This window comes from Mchenga conophoros, linkage group LG12 (genome assembly GCF_057382185.1).
Source record: "Mchenga conophoros isolate Kocher_MC1m ecotype Shallow Benthic linkage group LG12, M_conophoros_male_GT1.1, whole genome shotgun sequence".
Lineage (NCBI taxonomy): Eukaryota > Metazoa > Chordata > Actinopteri > Cichliformes > Cichlidae > Mchenga > Mchenga conophoros.
Window position 1 is genome coordinate 37,839,771 of NC_140537.1, and position 27,845 is coordinate 37,867,615.

The following is a 27,845-nucleotide window of genomic DNA, read 5'->3' on the forward strand; positions in this document are numbered from 1 at the left end:
TGATGGGAACACTAAAGTGGGATGAGGTTGCCCAGAATCGGACGGTTAAAGAAACTGTAATGCCAGACATCATAACAGGGTTGGAAACGTGTTTTTTAGTCTCAGGACAATAAGACGTTATAAATCACCTCCATCTTAGCCACGAGCTAAGGTAACAAATGGAACTTCATATTTTATAAATAACCCTGCATTCTCTTGACTTGATGATCAGTGCAGTCCTTTAAGTGATGCCTGTGGAGCATATGTGACCAACAAATGTGACATAACTAACAGAAATATTGGTAACTAGTAAATGGTCTGTATTTATATAGTGCCTTACTAGTCCCTAAGGACCCCAAAGTGCTTTACACATGCAGCCATGCACACATTCACACCCTGGTGATGGCAGCTACATTGCAGCCACAGCCGCCCTGGGCGCATTGACGGAGGCGAATATTCATTAATTCATATTAATCCCTACTGTCAGTTTACTGTATCAAAGCTGAAGTAAAGAAATTAAATTGCAACAAATTATTAAGAAATGAAACTCTGTCCTGCTTTGTCACACTTGTTCTGCAGATGTGTTAGCGACAGACCCAGCACCTGCTGCCCTCCCCTGGTCTCAGGTGGAGGAGGATCTGTAAGGAAACTTTATTCTGTCGTCTCCAGAGAGCCCTTGTGTTTGTTGTAGACGATGTCACATGACTGATGGAGCTCTCTCCGAGTATTAGACTTATAGATGATTATTTTACTTGAAGTCATTAAATCCTCTGAGGGCAGAGTAAACGACAACCTAACAAACATCCCTCACTGAACTTTAATAACGTTCGAAATTTGAGATGTTTACATTTATAACAGTCAGATTGTTCACTCTGACTTATGGACAATTCCTTCAGTCAATAATATTCATACGAAATTGGCTGCAGTTCATCTAGGGGGCGCTAATGAGACAGTCCTCGATGAATAGCAGTTAATGGGGCCAAACCATTATTTGTGTGTATGTGCAGCAGCAGGTGTGGTAACTGGAGGTGATGCTATGAGACTGCTCCACTGTGGAAATGCAGCACTTACAAACATGTCACTAAATCCACAGCCCCATCCTCCACTTGTGGTCGGCAGCTCCACACAGCTCCACCTTTCTGGAAAACATCACGACTCCCCCAATAAAACAGGAAATATGAAAATTCCTCTTTCCCCTCAGTTATGATTCAAATATCTCATTGCCCTCTTAATGCACAGCACAAGAATCATGCAGCTAAGAGCAGCTAAGAATCATGGGTAGTGTAGTCACAGAGAGACGTGTCAATCATTTCAACTGAACATAAATCTGATCACAGATCAGATCATCAAACTGAACTCTTTGTACAGCTGTGGGAACCAGATGTCTGTCACGTCCTGTTTGCTGGATATGCCTCAAAGGACCAGGTACCTGCAGGTGTCCTACACCTGCACCAAGGCAGCAGTCATTTTAAACAGCAGCACAAATATTTGAATCTGTTTTGGTTGAAGTGGTTCTTCCTCCTCCTGATGCTCACCACGGTTCTCGTTCCTCTGCAGGTGAAAACAAAGCGGCCTATGAAGCCTGAATCGTCTCATGTGGTCAGAAAAATATTTTTGCGTCTTAGATTCAGGAACTGACCTGTAAAAGTTCTTGTGTGGATTTCTGAAACATTCAACAGTTTGAGCTCATTTACAGCAAAAAGACTTGAAATCAATAAAATAACTTTTCCTGCATCGTCGTTAATGTTGTGAAATGAATTTTGTTTATTGTAAATGTCACATGATCTCCTATGACAGACTTCTAATGCATGTTTATTATAGGTCATTAGTTAACTTCCTGTTTTTGGATCATTTTGCAGAAAGTAAAGTCAGAAGTAAAATTCAAACATGTAATCTCTCTGTCAGGTGACGGAAAATATATCAGCTGATTGCTGAACGAAAGGTCATGAGACAGAGGGTCATCTTTCTAAATGTTCAGCTTTCGCTTTCTGCAATTTCAAAACAAAACCCACCGCAATGTGCAGCTGTGTCCACCAGGGGGCGGTATTCGGCTCTAACAGGTTTATAGAGAAAAACAAAATGTACTTGAAACAATACACGTAAACTTCCCTTTACAACACATTTAAAATAATGAAACATAATTAAATCTAAAATGTTAGTTTACATTGAAACTGCTGATGCTCACTTTTAATTATGTCACCTCAAAAAAAATCATTTTTTTAATTATTACTGTAGATTTTGTTTGTCTTTTAAAGCATGTTACACATTAACAGCGCTGATTATCAGGTTTATAATATTTACTCTGCATTTACAGCCTCGCTTCAATAAATGCGGCGTTTTCTGTGGTTTCTAGTATTTTATCTATAAATGTATTCGTGCATTTCTTTACTGGGTTTTCTCTCTGCGTGTTTATGATTTCAAACATTACAAAAGGCCTTAAACAATATTTGAGTTTCATCCCAAAAGAGTAAAATGATTCTGAACGTAAGGAACGACTGGTTAAAGAAACGTGTTTGTACAGTTAAGTTTCGTGTGTCAGAATAAACAGTGAGTCAGGCTCCGGAGTTCTTGCTCTTTGTGAAGAAACGAAAGTGAAAGTAAAGTTTAGTTTGAAGTGTTCGGCTGTCAGTGTGTGTGTGTCCGTGTGTGTGAGCGGACGGCAGCATGGAGGGATCCGAGTGTCCGCCTGTGACCGTGGAGGGGGACTGGACTCCGGCTCAGACCAAAGCCCTGAAGAACAAACTGCACATTTACTTCCAGAGCAAGAAGAAGTCGAGCGGAGGAGACTGCCGGGTGGAGGCGGAGGAAGGAGCCCCGAGGGCGGCCGTTTACTTCAGCTCACCGGAGGGTGAGTGCGCTTCATCGTGGTTCAGATAGTAAAATAAATCATTTAATAATTAAAAACACCGACAGACGGAGACCTGCGAGTGTAATGATGGAACAGACAGGTCTGAGAGTCTCACTGTGACCGGACAGACTGCAGAGAAAGTTTGGCCACAAAGCTTTGAAGGATCTCAAAACTTCATGTTTTTAACCTTTCAGCTCAGAGAGGAAAGTTTCAGAGAGCAGCTGACTTACATCAGCTTTAAAATATGAAATTCTTCATACTGTCACATCTGTCCGGTTATTGAAGCTGGTTAATAAACACCCAGAGCCTCTGCGATGATTTCCCGGCATGCACTTCCCCCTCCAGTGCCACTCCTTCCTGTTGTTGAGGCACAGCTCCTCTGGTCTTCAGTGCGGAGCTCCTGGAGGGTTTTATTTCCATGCTTCGTGCGTGGAGCCTTCATCACTTTTAGAAACGTGTATTTAAATCATGAAAATGATTCCACACCAGGACTCTGTGTGGCTTTGATACTCAGCAGCTGTCACCAAAACATGACAGGAAGCAGGCTTTTATTCACAGGAAGTGGAAGCAGGGAGGGATTAGTTTCTTACTCTCTTACAAACAGCTGATCATTAAAAGTGTGTGTGTGTGTGTGTGTGTGTGTGATTTCAGTGAGAGAGCGAGTCCTCGCGAGGAAGAATCATGAGATCATCCTGGACAGTAAAACCATCCAGTTGCGGCTGAGCTCAGAAGCAGTAAGTCCAGTTTTAGATGTTTCATGTGGATGTTTTTCATCACTCAGAGCTTCCTGTTTGCTGCTCACTGTCACTGCTCTGGGTTCAGCTCTTTGGACCAAGCACCTTTAGGTTTTTATGACTAATCACTGAGCACCTCCCTTTATACAAATATCACAGTTAGTTCTTTAAAAACAGAAAACTGTGACATCAGTCTCGGTCCTCTGATTCTGAGCTGATCAGAGATCTGGAAACATCAGGTACTGACTGTAAAATAATCCACGCAGGAGTTTTATGGCTGCTGAGCTTCTTATCAGCTCAGGACACAAACAGATTCACAGCTCCAGAGTTTCATTTCACAGGAAAATAATAGTTTAACACAAACGTCCCGCAGAAAAGGACGAAGCAGTTATTAAAGGAAGGTGAATATTTCCACTGGTTCTCTGATCAGATTTATTTTAGGGTTAATTTAGGGGCAAAAATAGTTTCCCCTATTTTTGTAAGTGAAACTTCAGTTAACTATTTGGCAGATTTTTATTCCAGAAGCATCGATAATCATGGAGTCACTGAAGTGGCTTCATGTTTGTGATGCAGCGAGTGATTTATTAAAGAAACCTGGATTCCTGTTTCAGTGCTGATCAGTCCAAAGAGTCTTAATAACAGCACGGAGGAGGGATCAGCTGTCCTTACGAGAGGGTGAGCTTCAGTCTGTGTGGCAGGTTGTAAAGGTGTTTTCTTCATGGGTGGAAATAAACTCCTGGCTGTGTGACGGCAGCAGGAGCCTGACTTCCACTTGCAGCTTCTCCTCCTCGTTGCTGTTTGTGTGTTTTGCTGCTGTGTGACCGGGCGTGGCTCCTCTGAACTCCAGCAATAACCAGCCTGGCTGACATGATGATGATACGTTCTCTTCACGTTTATAAGGCAGTGAAATCACAGCTTAACCTCCAAACCTCCCAGTTTACACTTCTCACATCCGTTTGATCCCCGCCTGATATCCTTGGCCAGGGTGCTAACCTGACGTAGTTCTCCATCAGACTGTGAGTGTCAGAGAGAAAGCTCTGACAGTATGAAAGGATAAACAAGGCGTGCTGTATAAAGCGCTGTTAGTGTTTGAGCACTAAAGTGTTATATAACAATCACTGTGGTGGGGTGTGGCTTGCGAGCTGCAGGGGAGGGGTGGAGCAGTGGCTTCAGGGTGTGGTGTCAGGGGAGTCTGACTCACACACCTGACCTCATCATCCAATCATATCTGACCTGTTAAAGCTGTTGCTGGGAGGGGAGGAAGCAGCCGGAAAGTTAGAAAAGAAAAGACGTTTAAAAAGTTCAACGCTGCTGTCGTCGGGTCCTTCACTGCCACAGTGTCACCAAATATGACTAAAATATGTCAACACTGGACTCTTTAAAGAAAAATCACAGTTATGATGTAATGTCCTTTCTTCTTTTCCTAAAATCACCTTCCTGGATTTTTGGAGAAACATGAGGTGAAGGAAAGCTGTCGTGGATTAAAAGAGAAGCACGATCTGCTGTGTTCAAAGTTTCCCAAATTTAAACCAGAGAGTCTCAGATACAGATGCAGGTTTTAAAGGTGGACAGCCTGGTGAAAAACACTGAAGCTGGGAATAAAAGAATGAAGTTTCACAGTCACACAGGTCAGATGGTCGTAATCAGACATGTTTCTGTCAGACATGTGGAATTATAGAAGAATAAGGACCCAAATGCAGACACGGATGCAGGAGAACGTGTTGGACAGAAAGTGAGTTTTTACAGCCGATCAATACTGCAAACAGGTGGAACAGAGAAAACTAAGCAAACCTACACCGACGAAAGCTAAGCATAAACACAACCTGAGGGATGAGGAACCGGGAAACACGGGGAAAGCTGACGGAGGCGACGCTGAGGCAACACGGGGAAGACGTGCAGCGGTGACACAGACGGACCAGTCACGAGCAAAGAACACACAATATATAAGCAGTGTTGGGAAAGTTACTTTGAAAAAGTAAATAATTATAGCTACTAGTTACTTCTTCAAAATGTAATTGAGTTACTAACTGAGTTACAAGATTTTAAAAGTAATTAATTACTTGAAAAGTAACTATTGCGTTACTTTAAAATAAAAGTTTAACCCTCTGGGGTCCAGGGTATAGTCGGCCATTTTTGACTACTTTGATGTTTCCTCCACATTTCACCTTTAAAAACTGTTTATTTGTCTTGTTTGGTCTCATCAGCACAACCTCACGTGTCTGAATTTACAGTCATGTTTTCATTTTGACAAACTGTACTAACACAACTGATCTAAAATCAGACAAAAAACATAAAATCAGAGTAGAAAAAGTCATATTTTTACTGTAACAACCACAAACATGTTTAATGATCATATTTCATAACTTTCAATGCAAATATAAATTTAAATAAATTTTAAAATCATATGCTCAAGTTTTGCAAACAACAAAGTTATTTGCAGCCATTTAACTTTTACCCTTTTTCTTTAATAACAATTTCAAACTATTTACAGAACAATCAGCTGTTCTGCATCTAATAAGATGCCACACAAATTATTTGTGTCCACTTTATAGGAGAACATCCCAGCCTGATACCTGGAGACAGCAGTCACCTCTTTGTTCTGACACACAACATACAACTATCCACAACACTACACACTAAGTACACACTCAGAACACACTAAACCTCACAAATCTCTCACGTCTCAAAACACTCTCTCTCTCTTTCTGCTGTCTTGCTCGCTCTCTCTTCCTAAACAAACAAATGTCATTTTTGATTGGTCGACATGGTGCATTTTTCTACCAACACGAATGGCTTGTTTTTTTGTTTGTTTGTTTGTTTGTTGCTCATAAGCAGAGAGTGCTCGCTGCGCTGTCCTTAGACAGTAAACGTGACGAAACTATTGAGGGAAAAACACGCGTATAGTGGGTTTTCACGGCATCTCATCAAACTGGAAATCGCCATATTGGAGATACTGGAGTTAAACAAAGCACGGACATGCACGTGTTTTGGGCTGTACCAATCGGTCAGACTGTGAAAAACATTTGCAGTTTTATAGACTGCCAAAAGTTATTACAAATCAGGGAGAACAATGCAGGAAGTTATCAGAGGAAAGGACGCAGTTGAGGTTAGTGTGATGATAATATAATTCATATCAAGCTATTGACTTGAAAACCCTCCATATGTTGTTTATCATGACTCTGGTTTTACATGTCCTATCAGCACAGTTTATAAACTGGTATATGTCACCTTGTTGCTTTGTCATCTTGAAGTGGTCATGTGATTGGTTTACCACGACTACTTTATTCTTCCTCAGTCAAACAGCAGCACCGATTGTTTTGCCCCCTTAGCTCCAGATGTTGTGCCAGAAAGTGATCACCGTCCGCAGGAGCGCGCAGCTGCTTAAAGCTGTAGCGCCCAGATTACTTACAGCTACTGCCGTGCTGAGACACAGCCAGGACTGTGACAGAGTCTCAGCCGGTGATCCGCTAATGCTGTCACTTCCTGCTGAAGAGACAAAAACACTCATATTTCTTTTGTTCCTGCATCTCTCAGGTAAAATAATTTCACATCACAAAGTGTGTCACACAAAGACAGCGACTTCACAACACAAACTTCAGGTCTGTGGAGACGTTTCTCCTCTTATCCACAAAGCTTCTTCATTTCTAAATCAGCTGGTGGAGTGTAAATAACCCCTAGTGCGGGCTGTCTCCAGTGGAGATGGTCTGAGGGTCGTTAACACTCTCGATGTACCAACCCCACCTTTATATGACTTACTGGGATCACCTGAACAAATGTGTGAGTGTGGGGTTGGACTGCAGGTGGCTGATAGCTGGAGTCCTGATTCAGCAGCTCCATCCACAGTGGGCACAGATGGCTCCTCAAACCTTCTTCTCAGAGGCCTCTCGATGAGGGCGAAACATCTTTACAAGCCTAAAGAGGTCCAGTCCTACACAGATGCTTGATAAAAACTTTTGATTAAACTTTTGATCACAAAGTTGACGTCATTCTCATGCGAACCATCGGCAGGACTGATCGATGTTCTGACTTTGTGAGCCAGCAGGAGGTCAAACATTTGATTTGCAGTGCTTTGGTCAACTTTGTGTTGATTTTGGTTAATGTTGTTCTTTTCTTGACCAAAACTCTTTGAAATACTCATTAAACTGATTGCAGATTTTTTCTTTAGATTAAATCTTATTTTTGTTTTTTCTCAGAGCCCAACAAGCAGCGATGATGTCTCAGGTAAATCCTCCTCCTCAGCTTATCTCCTCAGTTTTTATCATCACAGTTTATTTAGTTTTTTTAGCTTCTTTGTGTAAAATGAGCTGCAGTGATTGTTTGTGGTACTGAAGGGAGATTTTACTGGACTTTATTTAAGTTGAAGCACATTCACATCATGATTTGTCATGATGTCAGATACGTTTGTTAAACATGTTCTGATTTGACTGATTATTCATCGTTTTTATGAAGAAAAACAATAAGATCAACTTTAAATCAGTTTGATGTGTTCAAGCTTCATCTGAGCTTTTCTCTGAGCGCCTGTGGTTCGATGTGTTCCTGTTTGCTGATCATTACTCTAAACTGGACAAACTGGATCCTCTTGATTCTCAGACTCATCGACAGACTCAAAGAAGCCTCCGGCTGAACCTGGAAGTGGAGCTGCTGCTGCCAACAAAGAGGGTAAAAACAAACTGATGGAACAAATGTTGTGACAGTAACTTGTGAAAACTGTGCCACAGTGCCTCATCAAAGCTGGAGCTGGTTCAAATGTAATATTTCTGTATGTGACACTTTGTTTTAATTCCACTGGATTCCTCTGCTGTTAAAAGCTGTGGTCACACATGCACTGCAGTGAACATTAGCATGAGCTAAATGTCTGAGTGACACAGTAAATGTATTAAAACCAGTGTGAAGTCCAGTTGTGAGCACGTGTGAACAGAGCAGCAGCATGTGTGCCGATGTTCACAGTGTGGAGTAAATGTGCTGTGTGTGCAGATATAATAGTCAGGATAGAGAAATGCATCGAGACAGGGGGGTGACTTTGTTACTATATTATGTAATGTCAGTGTTCATGAGACTCTCAGGTCTTATTGATGAGTTCTTGTTCATGAAGATGTGGTCCTGATGGAGTGGATCCCCCTCTTCAGAGGTCGGCTCACTACTGCACACAGTGGACCTGCACTGTACTCATGCGGCTCACCTGGTCGTCACAGACTCTCAGTGTCGCAGGTTGACGCCTGTAGTCGTTGTGTGAAAGAGGTTTACTCAGCGGTGTGAATGACTCACAATTAAAATATTTTTATTAGAAATAAATAATAAGCACTTACACCCTAGTGTTATGGAAACGGACACGTGATTTCAGTCTTAAGTGAACAAAGACAGATCTGATTAGTCTCAAATTCTCTGAATCTATGAAGGAAAGTTTTAGGGAACACCAGCCTGGAATCAAGAATCATTTTCCTCCAACACTGATGGGCTGTTTCTGACTCGTGTTTCTCTCAGACTCAGAGTCGTCTCAGAGCTGTGCGGTGGTTTTGGAAAACGTCACAGACAACATGTCCACAGATCTGCTCTCCATGCTGGTGGAGAACATCTCCGGGTTGGATGAGAACGGCTACAGCATGGAGAACATCTGGGAATCCAACAGCACCGTGGTCACATTCAAAAGCCCTGCAGGTAGGACACACCTGGACTTTTCCTCCCACACACTACACTACAGGGCAGGCATCCCAGATCTACTTTGTTAAAACCTTTGATTCTGATTTTACATTTAAAACTCTCTTTATGCAGCACTCAGATAAATTGTGCAGATTTGTCCATATTTACAGCAAATCAATAAAACTATAAAATAATAACTGAATAATTATTTTAATATACGTTTTTACAAAACTTGAAATATAAAAAACTGTTATCTTAATGTACGCTGTTTCAGACACATGTGGGTTACTTTTTTCCTCTGTATAACCTTTCACTCCACGTCTGAGCTCAGTGTTCACGTTGGATTCAACCCCAGATCTCATTTCTCATGTTTTGGGGCGATCGTGGCTCAAGAGTTGGCAGTTTGTCTTGTAGTCGGAAGGTTGCCGGTTCGAGCCTCGGCTTGGACAGTCTCGGTCGTTGTGTCCTTGGGTAAGACACTTCACCCGTTGCCTACTGGTGGTGGTCAGAGGGCCCGGTGGCGCCAGTGTCCGGCAGCCTCGCCTCTGTCAGTGCGCCCAAGTGTGGCTGTGGCTACAATGTAGCTGCCATCACCAGTGTGTGACTGGGTGGATGACTGGTTGTGTAAAGCACTTTGGGGTCCTTAGGGACTAGAAAAGCGCTATACAAATACAGGCCATTTACCATTTTGGAAATGTTGCTTTAAGATGTTTATATTTTCAAACCGTGTCTTTCAAATGTCCTTACAAACATTGTAGAGCTGATATCAGTGGACAGCTTATGCTGGCTCAGTCTTTGAGATTAAACATTGATTTTAACCTTGAAACAAGTTCTATTAGAAATAACACTAAAATAAATAAATCTGACATTTTATAGCCCAGCTCTGTCTCTCATCCTCTGATGAAACAGTTTAAGTCTGAAAGGATTAATCTGGATTATTTTGCAGATGTGGAGAGATTCCTCTCTGTAAGTCAGACCAGCTCAAAGATGAAGAAGCATGGACTGACCGCTCGGCCTCTGGAGGCGGCAACGAACATCCGAGTGGAGAGTCTTCCTCCGACTGTGGTTGAAGGTACATATGCTCCTAAAAACCATAGACTGTATATAAAAGTCTAACTTCAATAATTACTTCCTCCAAACCATCAACGTGTCTTTTAGACCCCATTCCTACAAAACTGCTCAAAGAAGTCCTGCCATTAATTAATTCTTCAATCTTAAATATGATCAACCTATCTCTAATGATCGGCTATGTATCACAGGCCTTCAAGCTGGCTGTAGTTAAACCTTTACTCAAAAAGCTTCTCTAGACCCAGCAGTCTTAGCTAATTATAGGCCAATCTCCAACCTTCCTTTCATATCAAACATCCTTGAAAGAGTAGTTGTCAAACAGCTAACAGATCATCTGCAGAGGTTTATTTGAAGAGTTTCAGTCAGGTTTCAGAGCTCATCACAGCACAGAAACAGCTTTAGTGAAGGTTACAAATGATCTTCTTATGGCCTCTGACAGTGGACTCATCTCTGTGCTTGTCCTGCTAGACCTCAGTGCAGCGTTCGATACTGTCGACCATAATATCCTATTAGAGCGATTAGAACATGCTGTAGGTATTACAGGTACTGCACTGCAGTGGTTTGTATCATATCTATCTAAGAGACTCCAGTTTGTGCATGTAAATGGAGAGTCCTCTTCACACACTGAGGTTAATTATGGAGTTCCACAGGGTTCAGTGCTAGGACCAATTCTGTTTACATTATACATGCTTCCCTTAGGCAGCATCATTAGAAGACATAGCATACATTTTCACTGCTATGCAGATGACACCCAGCTCTATCTGTCCATGAAGCCAGATAACACACACCAATGAGTTAAACTGCAGGAATTCAGATCAAACTGAGGTTATTGCACTTGGCCCTGAAAATCTTAGAAATATGGTCTCTAACCGGGCTGGACGACTATTCATTATTATCAGGAAGTCCTAAAAACTCCCTGAAAAGCCTTCAGCTGATCCAAAATGCTGCAGCAAGAGTCCTGACAGGGACTAGATTCATGTGAGTTTGCTGATTGTGTATTTGTGTGTATTTTGAAGCTTTGTTGCATATTTGTTGATGATTCCTTTTCTCCTGGTTTTCTTTTTTTGTTGTTACCATTTCACATTATCCGGGTTTTAAATTTCTTTAAACACACTGTAATATGTGTGTAATATAATAAAAAAACAGATCTGTTTTTTTCCTCTTTCGTGAGGTTCAGCACATATTACAGTGTGTTTTCAATATATGGGATGAATTATTAGAATTGTAGATCCTAGCATGTCTCAGGATTTCTTGCCAAAACTGTTTCAGAAAAACACCTGCAGTAAAAAAAAGATTCTCACACGTAGTAGATTCTATATTATTAGAGTTTTTTGTGATGTTTTGGAAAAGTTATATCTGTCAGTTTGAGCTGACTTTTATTTACGGCATAAATATGTGTTTTAAAACAAGAGTTATGTCATGTTATTTACAATGAATGCTGGATGTCCTGAGGGGGTTCTGCTGTTCCTGAGCTCATTCATCATTACACAAACCTCACGTTATTGTCAAATTTCATGGAGACGAACCTTTAGAAATTGAATTTATCCTTTAAGCAGCTGTAAAATTGTGTATTTCTGTCTTATTTCTAGACATGCTGGAGCTGTATTTTGAGAAGACCTGGACTCTGCCGGCCAAAATTGTCATGATCCCAACTGAACAGGCTGCCATCATCACTTTCAGCGACCCTAAAGGTTTATTTAGCACGGTGGCATGTTGGTTAGCACGGTGGTTAGCATGGTAGCCGCACAGCAAGAGGGTCCTGACCCTAACCCTATTCACACACTGGTGGAGGCAAGCTACAGTTGTAACCACAGCTGCCCTGGGGCAGACTGACGGATAGGTTAATTGATTAATCTAAATTGCCCATAGGTGTGAATCTGTGAGTGAATGTGAGTGCGAATCGTTGCCTGCGTCTATGTGTTAGTGTTCTGGCGACCTGTCCAGGGTGTACCCCGCCTCTCACCCTATGACAGCTGGGATAGGCTCCAGTGCCCCCCGCAACCCTGGAAAGGATAAGCGGAAGCGAATGGATGGATGGATGAAATAATTTGAATATGAAAGGAGTTATAGAAGAATGTTTTATGTCTGTGGGGTTATGTCAGATAAAAAAAAGGTTCAAAACCCCTTGTGACTTGGATAAATCTTTATAGAAACATTAAAAAAAATCCCCTTAACACCACTTACCTAACCTTTGCTTCTCTGCTCCTTGTTTGCTGCAGTTGTGGAAAAGATTTGTGTAAAGAAAGACCTCGAGATGAAATCTATCACAGTGAAGGTATATCCATACTATGAGTCACTGGGAACCGCCTTGTACAGCAAAGAACGCCCAACATGGAAGATGCCCGAGCCCTTCACAGAGCCTGTTCTCCACGTTATCTGGAAATTCCTTGTGGAGAAGAAACTATCAGAACACATCAATGATCAGATGCGTCCACACTTCTGCAGAGTGGATTTGAATGGCCCTGAAGTGAAACTCAGCCCTGTGCCAGAGTTTTTGAGGCAGCAAGATCTGACAGCAGAACATGTAGAAAACTGGATGAGTAAGGCCCAACATGCCTTCCGTCGCCTGATGTCTCAGTACATGGCATTCGAATGTCAAGCAAATACACCGGGATGGACAGCTGCAGAGAAAGATGTACGTTCAGTTGTGAAGGAAGATGCCATCCTGGTGCTGGATGCATCCAAAGGAGTTCTGACTGTTGCTGGCCGAGCTGATGATATAAAACGAATCAGGGCTCCTGTGGAGAACATTCTTCTGAAAGCCATGAGTCACATTGAACGACAGACAAACAGCATCTCTGAGGAAATGATTTTGTCCCCTGCATGGTTCTACATCCTGAAGCAGGAAGGGCTCCAGAAAGCTGCTCTGGACATTTCTCCTGAGATGAAACTCTCTTATGATGAAGGCACCCAGAAGTTAACCATTACAGGACTCACTGCAGAGGTCTACAAGACTAAGTCATGGATCTTGGAGAGGAATGTGAATATGAGTAAGAAACAACAGAATGTCCCCCCATGTCTTCTAGACTTTCTCAGAACATTGGATCCCATGGACTTATCCCAGGATCTGTTCACATCTCAAGGCATCAGTGCAATCTACACCATCGACAACAAAGGGCTTCTCCTGTTTGGGAGTTCTGACAGAATCCTTGCTGATGCGGAAAGTAAGATGAAGGCTGCTTTGGCTCATCAGATTGTAAATGTGGAAGATCCGGAAGTTCTAAAACTCCCTACCTGGGTGGACCTGAAACAAAACCTGCTAGATATCTTCAACTTATCGAAGAAAAAAACTGTGGCCATTCAGATGCACCCAGAGAGAAAAATAACAGTGGCTGGTTTTGTGAATCCAGTGAAAGAGGTCAGCCAGAGTCTGAGGGCATTTGTTGAGAACTACTCACGAGTTCAAGAAACCATTCGTGTCCAATCCTGTGCTGCTGTTCAGTTTATTGAAAAGAAAAGAACAGAGGAATGGTACAGTATTGCCAAAGATAATAATGTTTCAGTAAGTTTTCATGTACAGAGGCCAAGAATCAGCTTTGCTGGAGCTCGTCTTCATGTCCAGAAAACCAAATCCTGCTTTATGGAACTGGCCAGTGCTCTCTTCACTGACACCTTAACTGTGGACAAGCCCGGAGCAAAGAAATACTTCCAAACCCAAGGAAGCATTTTCCTGCCTACAATAATGAATGAGTTAAGATGTGTTATTCTCCTTCGTCCAGAGATTGAAGAGGAAGAAGAAGAGGAAGTAGAGAATTATGAAGAAGAAACTACCCTGTGCAGAGTGCAGACCAACAGTGGAGTACTGATTTCTGTCAGTAAGGTGGACATCTGCAGCTTTGGTGTGGACGCTGTGGTCAATGCAGCTAATGAGGACTTAGACCACATTGGTGGCCTGGCTTTGGCACTGCTAAAGGCTGCAGGACCACAGCTGCAGAGAGAAAGCAGTGACTACGTCGCTAAAAATGGACGTCTACGTCCTGGTGACGCCATCATAACAGATGCATACAACCTGCCTTGCAAACATGTTGTCCATGCAGTTGGTCCACGATTCTCTGACTTTGACAGGAAGACGTCAGTGTCACGCCTGAAGACTGCCGTTAGAGAAAGTCTGAGACAAGCAGAGATGGCCAACTGCTCCAGCATTGCACTGCCAGCGATCAGCTCAGGCATCTTTGGTTTCCCTGTTGACCTCTGTGCTGAGACCATAGCCCAGGCAGTTCGGGAGTACTGTGACAGCCCACAAGGTCTGAGATCATTAACTGAGATTCACCTGGTGGACAACAATGATACGACCGTCAGAGTCATGGCCACAGCTGTGAGCAAGGAGTTCTCTGACCTCGGACCTACAATGACCATCCCACAGCAAGCAGGCGGGAAACGAACAGGGGCTTCAGGGTAATGTTAAAGTTTTTTAATAATGAACTTTTACTGCATGCAACTCAACATTGATGCCCATCAACAATAAAACATAAAGCAAAAGCTGCAATGAGCAAGTAGTTAGATTAGATTAGCAAAAATGCTGGAATCAGGGCAAACAGCTAGCTTGGCTTGCAGCATTGGCTCACATGTAACAACATCCATGTGCTTTTTTCCAGTTCTTGTGCTAAACCTTTAGCTTTGCCATGCTACATAACTGACAGTGTGGTGGTAATCGCTCTCCCTAAAACAAATAAATACAATATAACTTTCTTTAAATCTTCACTCAGATTTACTGTTTTTGGTACCCAGCATCTCTGGTACCAAAGAGCTACAAAAAAGGAGGGAAGATTCAATTTTATCTGCTATAACATGAGGTCGTTATGTAAGTCCCGGGATGTGTGGCATCCACAGAAACCTCTGAATCTCAGCTAAAAGCTATAAACCATTTCTACAACCACCCAACACAGTAAACACAACAAACAATTAAAACAGCAGTAACATCATTTCGCAAAATGTCCATCAAAACAAGCAACCGAGCCCCATGTGCACGGAACCACAACTAACCAAGTGAACCATACATTTTCTAAAAGCTGAGCTCTCATAGATTCCAAAAAGTTACAGCCCCTCAGAGTTTAAAGGGACAAGGGGTATTTAAACTGACTGTGGCACAAGGCAAAACAGGCCCAATGTATGTGAGTGTGTGCGTAATTCACATGTTCACATGTTGATTACTGGTTTTCTGGAGTTTAATGTCTTCTGAAGCATATTTTCAAAGTGTGTGTGTGTGTATTGTGCTATTCTTACTTAGTGTATTGTCTGTCTTTGTTACCGTTTGTTTATACTGGAGCACTGTAACCAAAAATAATTTCCCCTAGGGATCAATAAAGTATTCTGATTCTGATGATTCTGATTCTGATATTTAAACGTCTGATGAAATCTCACAAGTGTTAGCTTTATTTTGATACCAAGATAGTTGACACAGGGTTTGTGCTTGCAAAGAAACTTACATGCAGCATGTAAGTTGAATGTCCACCATTTTATTAAAACAAAGTGAACTTAAATATTTTAAAATTGTTTCTCAGTGGATATCACCGAGGTCGAGGCGAACGAGGTCAGAGCCAGTCACATGGTGCCAGTTGGTCTGAAACAGGAGGAAGAGGAGGAGGACGAGGAGGAGGACGAGGAGAAAGAGGTGAATCTTGGGGAAATCATCAGGGTAACAGAGGAAGCCAAAGTCCCAAGCAACACACCAGCCATGGAGAGCACGGAGGGTAAGGTTCCTCATCTTCTTTTCTTTGGTTGTATAAAACTCTGCCATAGTGTGATGTCATCACTGCTGTTATCTGATTGGGTGTAGGTTGGAGCAGACCACGGCTGAGGGATTAAAGATCATTCTGTGCAAGGGAAACATTGAGGACCAGACTGTGAGTACCTGTGGTGCTGTTTGGATCACGACTGAGAGGATTCTGTAAACTGCTGGTTTAGAGCTAATTACAACATGAGAACATAGAATTAGATCACATACACAGAAAAACCAAGATTAAAGGTGAATTCTAGATTATTACAATTTGTAGAAAACCTTCATAGTTTTGTCCATTGTTGATCACTCTCTGTTGACCCCTATCTGACCACTCACATTCCTTTGCTTATCACACGTCTTTTTATTAGTCTTTACTTCTCAAACTTTGCAGATTACTAGGATAAACACAGTGCCTTGAAAATGTATTCACAACTCTTCACAACTTTTCCACATTTTGTCACATTTCAGCCCCAAACATAAATGTATTTTATTTCTATTTTTGTGAGATTGGTCAATCAAAGTAGCACATAATTGTGAAGTGTTTATACCTGGTGTTTTTACGAATAGAAATCTGAAAAGTGTGGCGTGCATTTATATTTACCTTTACTCTGATACCCATAAATAAAATATTCAGTACTATCTTTACGAGTTACTGATACAACAGCCAAAAAAAAAAGAGAGAGAGAGAATTATGACACTGAAAACACAGGATCAGCACATCTAACAGATCACTATTTACATTCACAGTTTGGTGTCAGCCCTCTGTGTGTCACAGTAACAGAGATTATGGTTTAGTTTCAGCCTAAATAACCCACGTGTGTTATTTAGGACCTTTGACACTGTTCTTAATACTCCGTTGAATGTCTGTTTGGAAGTTTCTCCTAATATTTCCAATAATTTTCTGAACTTTTTTATTGAAAAGGTTGTCACCACCAGGGCTCTTATCACAGCTCCTGACTCTGACCCTCTGTCTCTGCCCCTTGCACTGCTGTTTTCACTCAGTTTGAACTTGTGACGCTCTCCACTTTAGAGGATGTGGTTCGCCACATAAAGCCCACATGTTCCCCTCGGGATCCTTTTCCTCCACAAATTGTTTTTAGTCAGCTGAAAGATTTTCTAGTTTATAATGGCGTCTTTGAGGTTTTTCAGTCAGGTTTTAAAAGCCTTCATTGTCACGGTGGTGGAACGGACTCAGGCGCAGACTGAGGTAGCACGGTTCAACAACACTTTATTAATCACTCTGGTGCGCTATGTACACGTGAAGGGGGTGGGGGGGGAGACACCAGGGTCCCAGGTAGGGATGGGTACCGGTTCTGACATAAACGGTAGTAACCAGACCGAAAAGCAGCGCACATTTCGGTGCTTTATTTCGTTGTTTTTTATTCCTGAGCTGTCATACACTTTGAATTCTAGCGAATAATTTTACGTTTCCGAGGATAGTAGGCGGGTCCAGGTACGTACGTTCTGTTAGAGCAGAGCTACAGATTAAAAATGTCCAAGGCGAAGCGGTCAAAGTCTGGCTGTACTTCACAGCAAAATATGCAAACTCAGCAGCAACAAGTGCTTTAAGCTGATACTGTGATACTGTCAAAGGAGGTAACACCTCGAATCCGATGAAACACCTGGCGACGCATAGCGTTTTTTTTAAAAGCCCAGAAATGCGCCGTATTTGATAGCTTGCTGCGAGACCTCACACCGAGCACATCTACTGTGCGTGGGTTGCCTGTTATGCAACATCCCCCAAAAACCCGAAGAGGAGAGTCCTGGCCCCTAGCCCTGCCAGTGTAGCAGAAATGATGAGGATGATGATGCAGCAGCAGCCGTTCTTCTCTGCGTGAGGAGCTTAATGTTGTTCGTGTGTAATTTACGTTGAGTAGGCTAACCACGTTATTACATTAATGCATGTGAGGTGAACTAGCAAACATCATCATAGCTACATGCGGCTGTCCTCTTGTTTGATGGCAGATACTCCCTTCACCCTGGCCAAAAAGGCTAAAATGACCAAAGAAAAAGTGGAAAACAGCTAAACATGAGAGGTTTTTGGACAAAGTTTGTGTTCTCCATTCTTTAAGCACCGGCACCGTTTCAAAAGTACCGGTTTGGCACTGGTATCGGGTAAAACCTAAACGATACCCATCCCTAGTCCCGGGGGTCAATAGGGGGGAAACACACGTCTTCACACTTGCTCCGCTCCTTGTCCAAACACTCCTCACACCCACTCACACTCACGGGGTCCAGGAATCAAAATGGGCGGGTCCAGATAAACCTATAAACATAGACGAGGGTAAGACGGCAGCAAGTACGGGAACAACTAATTCACAAAGAAGCCAGGCAATACTGACGAGGGTCACTCAATATTCCAGCGACAAATAGCTCAGAGCCCCAGCCTTAAGAAGAGCCAGAGGTCGACTGCAATTCACTCGAGATCAGCTGCAGGTGCGTGGGCCAAGGGTGGAAGCCCAATCAGAACTCCGCCCAGGCAGACAGGTAGGAGAGAGAGAGAGAGAAAAAGAACAAACACTTGTGGCCACACTGGGCTGGCCGGGGAGGCACAGGGACCATGACATTTATAGCACAGAATCTGCATTATTAAGGGTTTTTAATGACAACCTTCTGGCATGTGATTCTGGTAACCATGTTGTTCTTGTCTTGCTTGACCTAGCTGCTGCTTTTGACACCGTAGAACACAATATTCTAATTTCTCAATTACGTGATGTACAGTGGTTGCAAAAGTATTCGACCCCCTCGAACTTTCCCACATTTTGTCACATTACAGCCACAAACATGAATCAATTTTATTGGAATTCCACGTGAAAGATCAACACAAAGTGGTGCACACGTGAGAAGTGGAACGAAAATCATACATGATTCCAAAGGGGGCTGAATAATCACAAATAATCACGCACACTTTTCAGTTATTTATTTGTAAAAAATGTTTGGAATCATGAATGATTCTGGTTTTCTGGAGTTTAATGTCTTCTGAAGCATATTTTCAAAGTGGTTATAATGCAATAAAATCCAAAAATAATTTCCTTGTTATCATTTAATGTGAATTATCAAAGGAAAAACTTTTATTGTGGGGCTGAATATTTGGCTCAGGGTTGTTTTTGCTGTTTTAACGTTGGCATTTTACAAAAATCTAATCTGGCCAGCCTAAACAGACGCCTGCTTTGCTGTAAGCAGTGTGGTATCGTCTGGCACACTGTGCAGACATTTAGTTCCTCGGCCAATTTGTTTTAAAAATGAAAATCATAAAATGTTTTTGTATTTTTGCGTGAACTGTTGATTGTTAAAGCTTAAACTTTGTGCCATTTTGCTTTTGTTCCACAGACTGACGTCATCGTCAACACCATCTCACAGGACTTGAACCTGAGCCAGGGAGCTGTGTCCAAAGCCATCCTGTCAGCGGCTGGAGGGAGTCTGCAGGACGCCATCTACTCTGAAGCCAGAAGGGACACACTGTGGCACGGGGAAGTCATCATCACTGACGGCTACAACCTCACATGTCACAAAGTCTTTCATGCTGTTTGTCCATCCTGGGACAACGGAGGCGGCCAGGCAGAGAAGGTGAGGCTGTTTATGTATATATAAAATCACATATTGATAAATGGCTGAATAAGAGGAGAGCGTGTGCAAAAAGGCTGTAGCTGTTGCAGTAACCAGTGTGTTAGGTGGATGCGTTGTACAGGGAGATGGCCACAGGCAGGAATGATTTCCTGTGTCGTTCAGTGGTGCATCATGGGTAATCTCAGTCTCTCACTGAACGAGCTCCTGTGACTGACCAACATGTCATGGAGTGGGTGGGAGGTGTTATCCAACATTGTCTTTATCTTGGACAGCATCCGCCTCTCCGACACCACCTTGAGGGAGTCCAGCTCCATCCCCACAACATTGCTGGCCTTACGGATCAGTTTATTAAGTCTGTTGGCATCTGCGACCCTCAGCCTGCTCCCCCAGCATGCAACAGCATAGAGGATCGCACTGGCCACCACAGACTCATAGAAAATCCTCAGCATTTTCTGGCAGATGTTGAAGGACCTCAGTCGCCTCAAAAAATAGAGACGACTCTGGCCCTTCCTGTAAAGTGCTGTGGTGTTTTTAGCCCAGTCCAGTTTATTGTCAATGTGTACTCCAAGGTATTTATAGTCCTCCACAATGTCAACACTGACCCCCTGGATTGAAACGGGTCAAGTGTTTCCTGGTCTTCCTGAAGTCCACGATCAGTTCCTTGGTCTTTGCCACGTTGAGCTGCAGATGATTCTGCTCACACCACGTGACAAAGGAGTCGACCACAGCCCGGTACTCTGTCTCATCATCCCTGCTGATGCATCCAACCACCGCAGAGTCATCAGAGAACTTCTGAAGATGGCAGGTCTCTGTGCAGTGGCTGAAGTCTGTGGTGTAGAGGGTGAAGAGGAAGGGGGAGAGGACAGTCCCCTGTGGTGCCCCTGTGTTGCTAATCACCTTGTCAGACACACACTGTGGGAGACGTACATATTGTGGTCCAGATGGGTGTAGATACGATTAAGCAGGGAGATGATATTTAAAGGTGTTACGTTCCCCTAAAAGGGTCCAGGCGGTGAGGGGGAAGTAACAAAAAGTACTCTTTAATTTAAAAGTGTTAAATTAAAGAGTTTTATTAAAGTTTCTATTGATAGCTCAACTAAAAGAGACGGACAAGCTGCTATCACCATTTAAAGAAACAAAACAAAACTCAAGCATCGGTCAGTAAACTGAAAAGTAAGTCAAACAGACATTAGTAACCAAACACACTCTCCACTGAGCAGGAGCAAGCAATCACAACATACAGCTCACTAGCCGCATATAGTGATGTGTTCTGTGTGTCGAAGCTTCGAATCGTGTGTCGGTAATCTCGGGGGAGTTTTTGTGAAGTGCGTATCGAGGCTCGCTTTGATTACGCATGCAGTGACGTTCGAGGCCTCGCGGGCAGTCCATACCATGTGACTGATTCAGGAACTGGCTCGCCGGTTTGCGCCAGATTCGAAATAAAATGGGCAGCAAAACACAGCTGATTCCCCATCACACTGTGTTGTGGAATTGGATTACGTACGTGCTACATAGTTACTTGAGCATTTCTTCTTCGATGGAACCAGCAAGGAAGAGATTTTTTTTATCTCATCTCTCCTAATAAAGCATGCACACAGTCATAAATGTCACGAATGATAAACACCATGAGATAAATAAATAAACAACACTACAGATCCTATAATCTGATTTCTGTCTTTTAGTTTATTAAAAAGTGAAGCGTCACACACTAGTTTGTGTCATTATCCAGATGTACATAAGCATGATTACACAGTTACACAATCATGTCTGTCCTGATAGTTTCCACTTTCTCGTTTGTATCAGACATACTGAGACAATATTCCGGATAAATAACCATGAAAACAATTTACTTATTCAGTTTAGAGGTTTACACGTCACATCATTATAATCACAGAGCCTGTTTCACTTGAATCGTTCACTTGATGGTGCAGTAGAACAAAGGAATCACCACAATGCTTCGAACCATGAGTCGACGAGTTGGATGGAAAGCTTCAGTTCATCACGAGGCTTCATCTCACCATCACTAGCTGCAACCACCAACATGGCTCTCTGGCCCAGAGCTCACCTTTCCCTGGGCTTAAATACCTGTAATTGCTGATGCTGTACAAAAGAAAAAGGTGGCACCTAAGGCAGGAGAGCTGGTAGGACACGCCCACACAGGCAACTTCAGGAGGAGGCCCTGCTCTTTAAACAAAGAAAAGTCAAAGGAACCTCTGAACCGTGAGGCTCACTTACATGATTCAGAAGAAATGTTTCTTTTTAATTGAATATTAAAAAAATAAGGCCGGGACCTTTTTGGACAAATAACAAATATCGAGACAGAAAATAATCAGACAGAATACAGAGAAGCTGAACGGCAGAAGACAGTGGTCATCTATACGAAGGCCTCATATCCCCACAGCACCACGATCCTCTTCTGCTCCACATTCATAGTGTCTGATACTATTTCTATGGTAATGCAGCATTAAGCTTGTTATGAAGCCACGTCCAAAGTTTTGCTTTAGTTAGCATTCTTCAGTTAAACACACTCAATTAGAGAAATTTTAGAGAATATGCAGCACTTTGATTAGAGCGTTTTAGATGCTTTAGCGGCACCTAGTGGCACCAAAAAGTAAATTCAGCCACGGTAGCATGTGATGGAAACATGTTCTCCAAGATCTTGAAGTGATTAAAATTCTTAAAAAAAAAAAACAACATATGCACCGTACTGTTTATAACCCGTCACTAAAGTCCAGCTTCACTTTGTCTTATCTCTGTTTGTCAGGAGTTAACGTCCATCATCAGATACTGTCTGGTGGAGGCTGAGAAACGTCAGATGACATCGTTGTCCTTCCCAGCCATCGGGACAGGAAACCTGAGCTTCCCCAGAGCCCTGGTGTCCAAACTCCTGCTGAGAGAGATCCGCTCGTACAGCAGCAGCAGAAACCCTCGCTGTCTGAGAGAGGTGGTCATCGTCGTTCACCCCAGTGACAGCCAAACCGTGGATGTGAGTTTGTGACTCTGATAGGAGCTGTTTAAGTGCTTATCATGTTCTGACAGTGAGCACTAGAGACGAGCAAACCCACCCTGTTAGTGAGTGAAAGCACAGAGTAACACACAGTACATACTGTTTATCACATGAAACGGGTACGAGAAGGATGAGAAGGTTTAATTAACTCAGCCTGCAAATATAGCAACAGGAAGCAATAAGAACTAGAAACAGACAAAACCAGACTATATCAAATAGTTACTTTTAGAATTTTGTTGTCTTAAAATCTAATTACAACTGCTGTGAGGTTTAAAATGATGTAATGTGTGAACATAAGTCTAACTGTTAACTTATCAATTCATTGAGCTGCAGTTATAGCAGTAACATCTAAGTTATATTGTTGTTGGTCAGTGTTTCACCAGAGAGTTCACCGGTCAGAGGAACGTCCAGCGTGAACGGCATGATTTTAATGAGCCACCAGTTCAACAGCCTGTCAGCCAATCACAACACTCCTCAGGTAAGCAGTCCTTTTAAACTTTACAATTAGTGATTATTTAATATTAAACCACTATATGATGATTTAATAGAGTTTAGTTAGGTCATAGAAACATGATGGCAGTCACAGTTTTATAAGAACAGCCCTGATACGACCATCAGTAACAACTCGTGTCTTTATGATGTAAATAGACGATGGGTTAAGGTTGTGCAACAGGTGTCGCTTTTTAGCTTTATGTTAAAAACATTATGAGCCGGACTCAGATGGCCAGTGGTATGAGGCAGAAGAGGGAAAAATTATTTCTAACCACTAAACCCCATCAATTCAATTCAGTTGAAAATTCTTGTTTTAACACATTTAAGACAAATCAGCTGAGCTATTTAATTAGTGATTAGAAAAGGACTCGTTATTTACAGATAAGGATCTTAGTCACTGGTGTTATTTCGAGCCTCCAGATAAAATCGCAGGTCTAAAATCATCCACTGAAAGTCTGCGTGTGCTTGTTTCAGCCACTTTTGGCCCAGTTTTGTCCACCTCCCTCGGTGTGTACCAGATGCAGATGGGTCAGCTCGCCTTAGAGGTGTCGTCAGGTGACATCACCAAAGAGACCTGTGATGTCATTGTCAACTCGTCCAATCAGACCTTTAACCTTAAAGCAGGTGAGTGTTTCTGAGTGCTAAAAACACAAAGTCTGTATTTAACTGTACAAAGTCAATGTGACGTCTGACTTACTGCTCTCCTCTTATCTTTTCTCAGGAGTGTCAAAGGCGATCTTGGACGGCGCTGGAATAACAGTTGAGCGAGAGTGTGCGCAGTTCGGTGTGTGCCTACAATTTTGTTGTACATGTACACTGATGATGAAGGGCTATTCTACTCTATTCTATTCTACATGGAACGGCACACTTGACTCCCTTTTCAGCATCACCAGGCAGTTAAAACTGAAAATTTATTAATTTCAAAACCCTGAAGTCTGTTTCAGTTTATTCAGAAATCAAACGTAAAGTAGTTATTTGTGAAATAGGTTCCCTGAAAACTGTCCAGAGCTCATAAACAGAATCCTAGATTTCAGATGATATACAGGAAATACATCATTCCCAACATACACTGTACGTACAATGCCAACCTAAATCACTAAATAAATAACACAAATCCAATGGATGTAGACAGTCGTACACGAAAATAGTTGTGTGAATTTAAGTATGAACTTTAAATATTGCGCTATGTTTAAAGTTCAAAGCTATATTTACTATACAGGGTTCAGAATCAAACATATTTTAGTAGCAGTTTATTAAATTCCTGTTAAAGATAGTGGTTGATGACAGTGGTTAACATTTATAAAGTGTTTCGAAGCTCTTACTTGTCTTAACACAAACTCGTACATTTACGTTTGCATTTCTTTCCACTCAAAAATTATCTTTCCTTCGTGTTGTGAGTGAGTCTGCTGTTCAGTCTTAATGTCACGTTACACATAACACAGACATTATGAAAGTGTTACAGTTAACGTCAGAAGTTTGTAGGATCATCTTCTGTGGACTGTGTCATGGCTCGTATACCTGCTTTATGTAAAGTCTGTAATCTGTTGAGATAAGTAGGAGACGCTTTGTACCATATAAGATTACAATCATAAAAATAAGGCTCAAACAAAGACTGGTACAAGGTAAGTAGAGCTTCACATTAAAGGAATGGAAAAAATGAGCTAACATATTTAATGTCTTTATTAATTCTTAAAGGTCAGATATTTACCAATTTAAACCTTTAATAAATTATTGAATTTTACTTTCAACTTTCAATAACTGGACCATTTATCAGGATACAGACATGTTCAATACGTTTCCAATTTCAGCAAACATTACAAAATTCTAGAGGAATAAACACCGAATCACTGAAATATGAAAGGAAAAGACGTCGTCCTAATATTGACCACTTTGAGATCACAAATGTAATAGTTTTACTAATGTTGATTTTATAGCATTTATTTATAAATGTGCATATAACTTACAAACGAGTGCTGTCTCTGATGGATTTTGAAATTAATCGCATCAAATTCTTTTGCTAAGATTCCACCTCTGTGATCAGCATCTTTAATTTCTTTTTTCACAGATATCCAAGTTAAATAATTAACTTGTAAAAAATGAGAGAGAAAGGAGGGTAGGATGAAGAGCAGTTAGTGAATAAGGAAGTGCAGGCAATTAGTAAGGAAGTGATGCCAGCTATGAAGAGAATAAAGACTGGAAAGGTGATTGGTGCAGATGGCAGGTATGGAGAGGTCTAGGACAGAGAGACATTTTTAGGAGACTGTTTGACATATGAGAGGACACCTGAAGAATGGAGAAGTTTACTGATATCATTAAGAAAATGATATGTGATGTTTGCAGACACTGTGCTCTGTAGTGAGAGTAGAGAGCAGGTAGAGGACCTCTAAAGGGAGCAGCTGAAAAAAGAGCATGGCCTTGTAAATGCAGTTTATATTGGCACTCGGGAGGAGTAATAGCCCAAGGAAGGTTGTCTCCTTTGGAGATAAACTGGTCAAAACTATTTGCAAGATTTTCATCATTTAATAAATTCTGGCACAATTTCTTGCTCAACTGTTTTTAGGTGTTAAATCCTCCCAATTCTTTCGATCTTTGGGCTGAAGGAAGGACACTACTCGGTGTATAAATGCTCAATCAACAATCTTTTATTCCATACAATTCAACACTTTATGAGCATAAACCATCCGGATGGGGAGCCATGCATGAAGAGGGTCACAGCAAGTCTCAAACTGGTGGAGGGTTACTCAAACTCTCCTAGCCTCTAGTGGCCCCCACCTAGTCGTAAAAACCTAAACATTCACATTCTCTCTAACTCCCAGCGAGCCTGACTTATGGCCTTGGCTCCCTATTTTGTCTGCCTGGGGTGGGGGTGATGTGCTCTCTGTCTCCTCCACTATCAGAAAAAGCAAAGTCAGCAAAGTCCTGACTCTCTGAAAACAGTATTTCCTATAACTCAGCAGTATAATGCATCATAAACAATATCATTCATTCAATCAGCAGTCTAATGTAATACAAATCAGTTTAATAACTGTAATAGTTTTCACCTTCTTCTAATTCAGGAGAATCCTGCAAACTAAAACTACATAATAGTTTCACAATCTTTAATTAGGGGTCTAACATGGCATTAGATAATATTATAATCCCACAGAGGAAGCACAGGTTTGTATGTTTCTATTGACTTACACTTAGTGTCACCTTATTTCTGTATTTTATATATAATTCTTTGTTTCCATCACTGAGTTTTAATATAACATTTATAAAGTATGTTCTTTTTTAAACTAAATTTTAATACCTGAGTAAGCCATTTTTTATTTATTTTTAAAATGACTTCAGGTATGGTGGAGTTTGTGCACAGTGGTTAGCACTGTTGCCTCACAGCAAGAAGGTCCTGAGTTCGATTCCACCATCAGGCCGAGTATTGCTGTGTGGAGTTTGCATGTTCTCCCCGTGTTTGCGTGGGTTCCTCCTGGGTACTCCGGCCCCCTCCCACAGTCCAAAGGCATGCAGTTAGTGGGGTTAATTGATTCATCTAAATTGCCCATAGGCGTGAATGGTTGTCTGTCCCTGTGTGTTGGCCCTGCGACAGACTGGCGACCTGTCCAGGGTGTACCCCGCCTCTCGCCCTATGACAGCTGGGATAGGCTCCAGCACCTTCCGCGCCCCTGAAAAGTATAAGCGGTAGAGGATGAAGTTTATTGAATGAGTTATTTAATCAATTAAAGCATTAAATTTTGCATCTGGTTCTTTGCAACTAAATACTGAAACTCATGATCGATATATGTTTTTTCAGTTTTCATCCTTGTCCCTTGTATACAGAGATTTATCTAGAGTCTCTGAATCTTTTGGTGATATTATGTACTGTAGATGATAAGACACTTAAACGCTTTGCAATTTTGCATTTACTGAAACGTTTCCACAGTTTGCACAGCTACTCACACAGAAACATGTGCAAGTAGCCTGCAGGAGGTCATTTTGACAGTGCTCCTCTTCTTCCTCACACAAAGGCGCATATACCAGTCCTGTTACTGGGTTGATGCACTTCTACAGCCCTGTCCAGCTGTGTTTGGCCCATCGCTTAGACTAACAATCAATATCGATCAATATCTTTACTGTAAAGTCACTACCTTGCTGTTACTACCTTTTACCAAATTTCAGGTTCCGATGTGAAAAATAGAATTTCAAAGTTATGGATCAGATTGGAATACTTTTTAAAATATTTCAAACGTGTAACGCTTTGGACTGGAAAATACCAATTCTGCCACACTGTGTTATAAGCCTCATGTGCTTCCACTCTGCAGTGAGTTCCATGGCTCAGCCTCATGCAATGATCCTGACATCAGCCGGGCAGCTGCCCAGCAGGAACATCATCCACGTCGTCGGCCAGAACGACCCTGCAAACATTAAAAACATGGTTTACTCAGTGCTGAAGTTCTGCGAGGAGAACAAGTTCAGCTCTGTGGCCTTCCCTGCCCTGGGAACAGGTCTGTACATATTATTTATGGTATTCACTGATTTGCTGTGCAGCAGTGTGCAGAGGTCATTACTGCATGAGGAACTGTGGCAAAGGTCCCATCAGAGTTTGTGTCACACCAAATTAATATTAAGCTGAAACACACCAACTAACCAGATCCCTTCTACAGAGTCTTTGAGATCTTAGATTACACCAAAACCATCAGTTTGTTGGTTTTGTCCAACTCTTTCATCTTCGAGCTGTAATGAATGTTGCAGCCAGATGTGAGATTGTTGCTCTGTTGAGTTTCACAAAGTGTACTCTTCATCCTGTTTCCATCCTTTCAT

At 41.9% G+C, this 27,845-nt stretch overlaps 1 protein-coding gene across 2 annotated transcripts in view; it reads left to right on the forward strand.

Annotated features, from left to right (window-relative positions):
* Positions 1–2,584: 2,584 nt before the first annotated feature.
* The window catches only part of LOC146563205 (protein mono-ADP-ribosyltransferase PARP14-like), a 32,657-nt gene continuing 7,396 nt past the window's right edge, over positions 2,585–27,845 (forward strand). The window contains exons 1-16 of one of the 2 annotated variants that reach the window (XM_085295618.1): positions 2,585–2,827; positions 3,479–3,561; positions 7,755–7,782; positions 8,152–8,220; positions 9,043–9,216; positions 10,145–10,270; positions 11,856–11,957; positions 12,486–14,661; positions 15,768–15,956; positions 16,043–16,109; positions 19,316–19,552; positions 22,317–22,538; positions 22,932–23,037; positions 23,526–23,675; positions 23,773–23,835; positions 27,347–27,529. In XM_085295618.1, coding sequence (XP_085151744.1) covers positions 2,644–2,827; positions 3,479–3,561; positions 7,755–7,782; positions 8,152–8,220; positions 9,043–9,216; positions 10,145–10,270; positions 11,856–11,957; positions 12,486–14,661; positions 15,768–15,956; positions 16,043–16,109; positions 19,316–19,552; positions 22,317–22,538; positions 22,932–23,037; positions 23,526–23,675; positions 23,773–23,835; positions 27,347–27,529 — 4,159 coding nt within the window. In that variant the 5' untranslated portion in view covers positions 2,585–2,643. The remainder of the gene's footprint in view (positions 2,828–3,478; positions 3,562–7,754; positions 7,783–8,151; positions 8,221–9,042; positions 9,217–10,144; positions 10,271–11,855; positions 11,958–12,485; positions 14,662–15,767; positions 15,957–16,042; positions 16,110–19,315; positions 19,553–22,316; positions 22,539–22,931; positions 23,038–23,525; positions 23,676–23,772; positions 23,836–27,346; positions 27,530–27,845) is intronic. The other variant, XM_085295617.1, reaches the window with a different exon arrangement.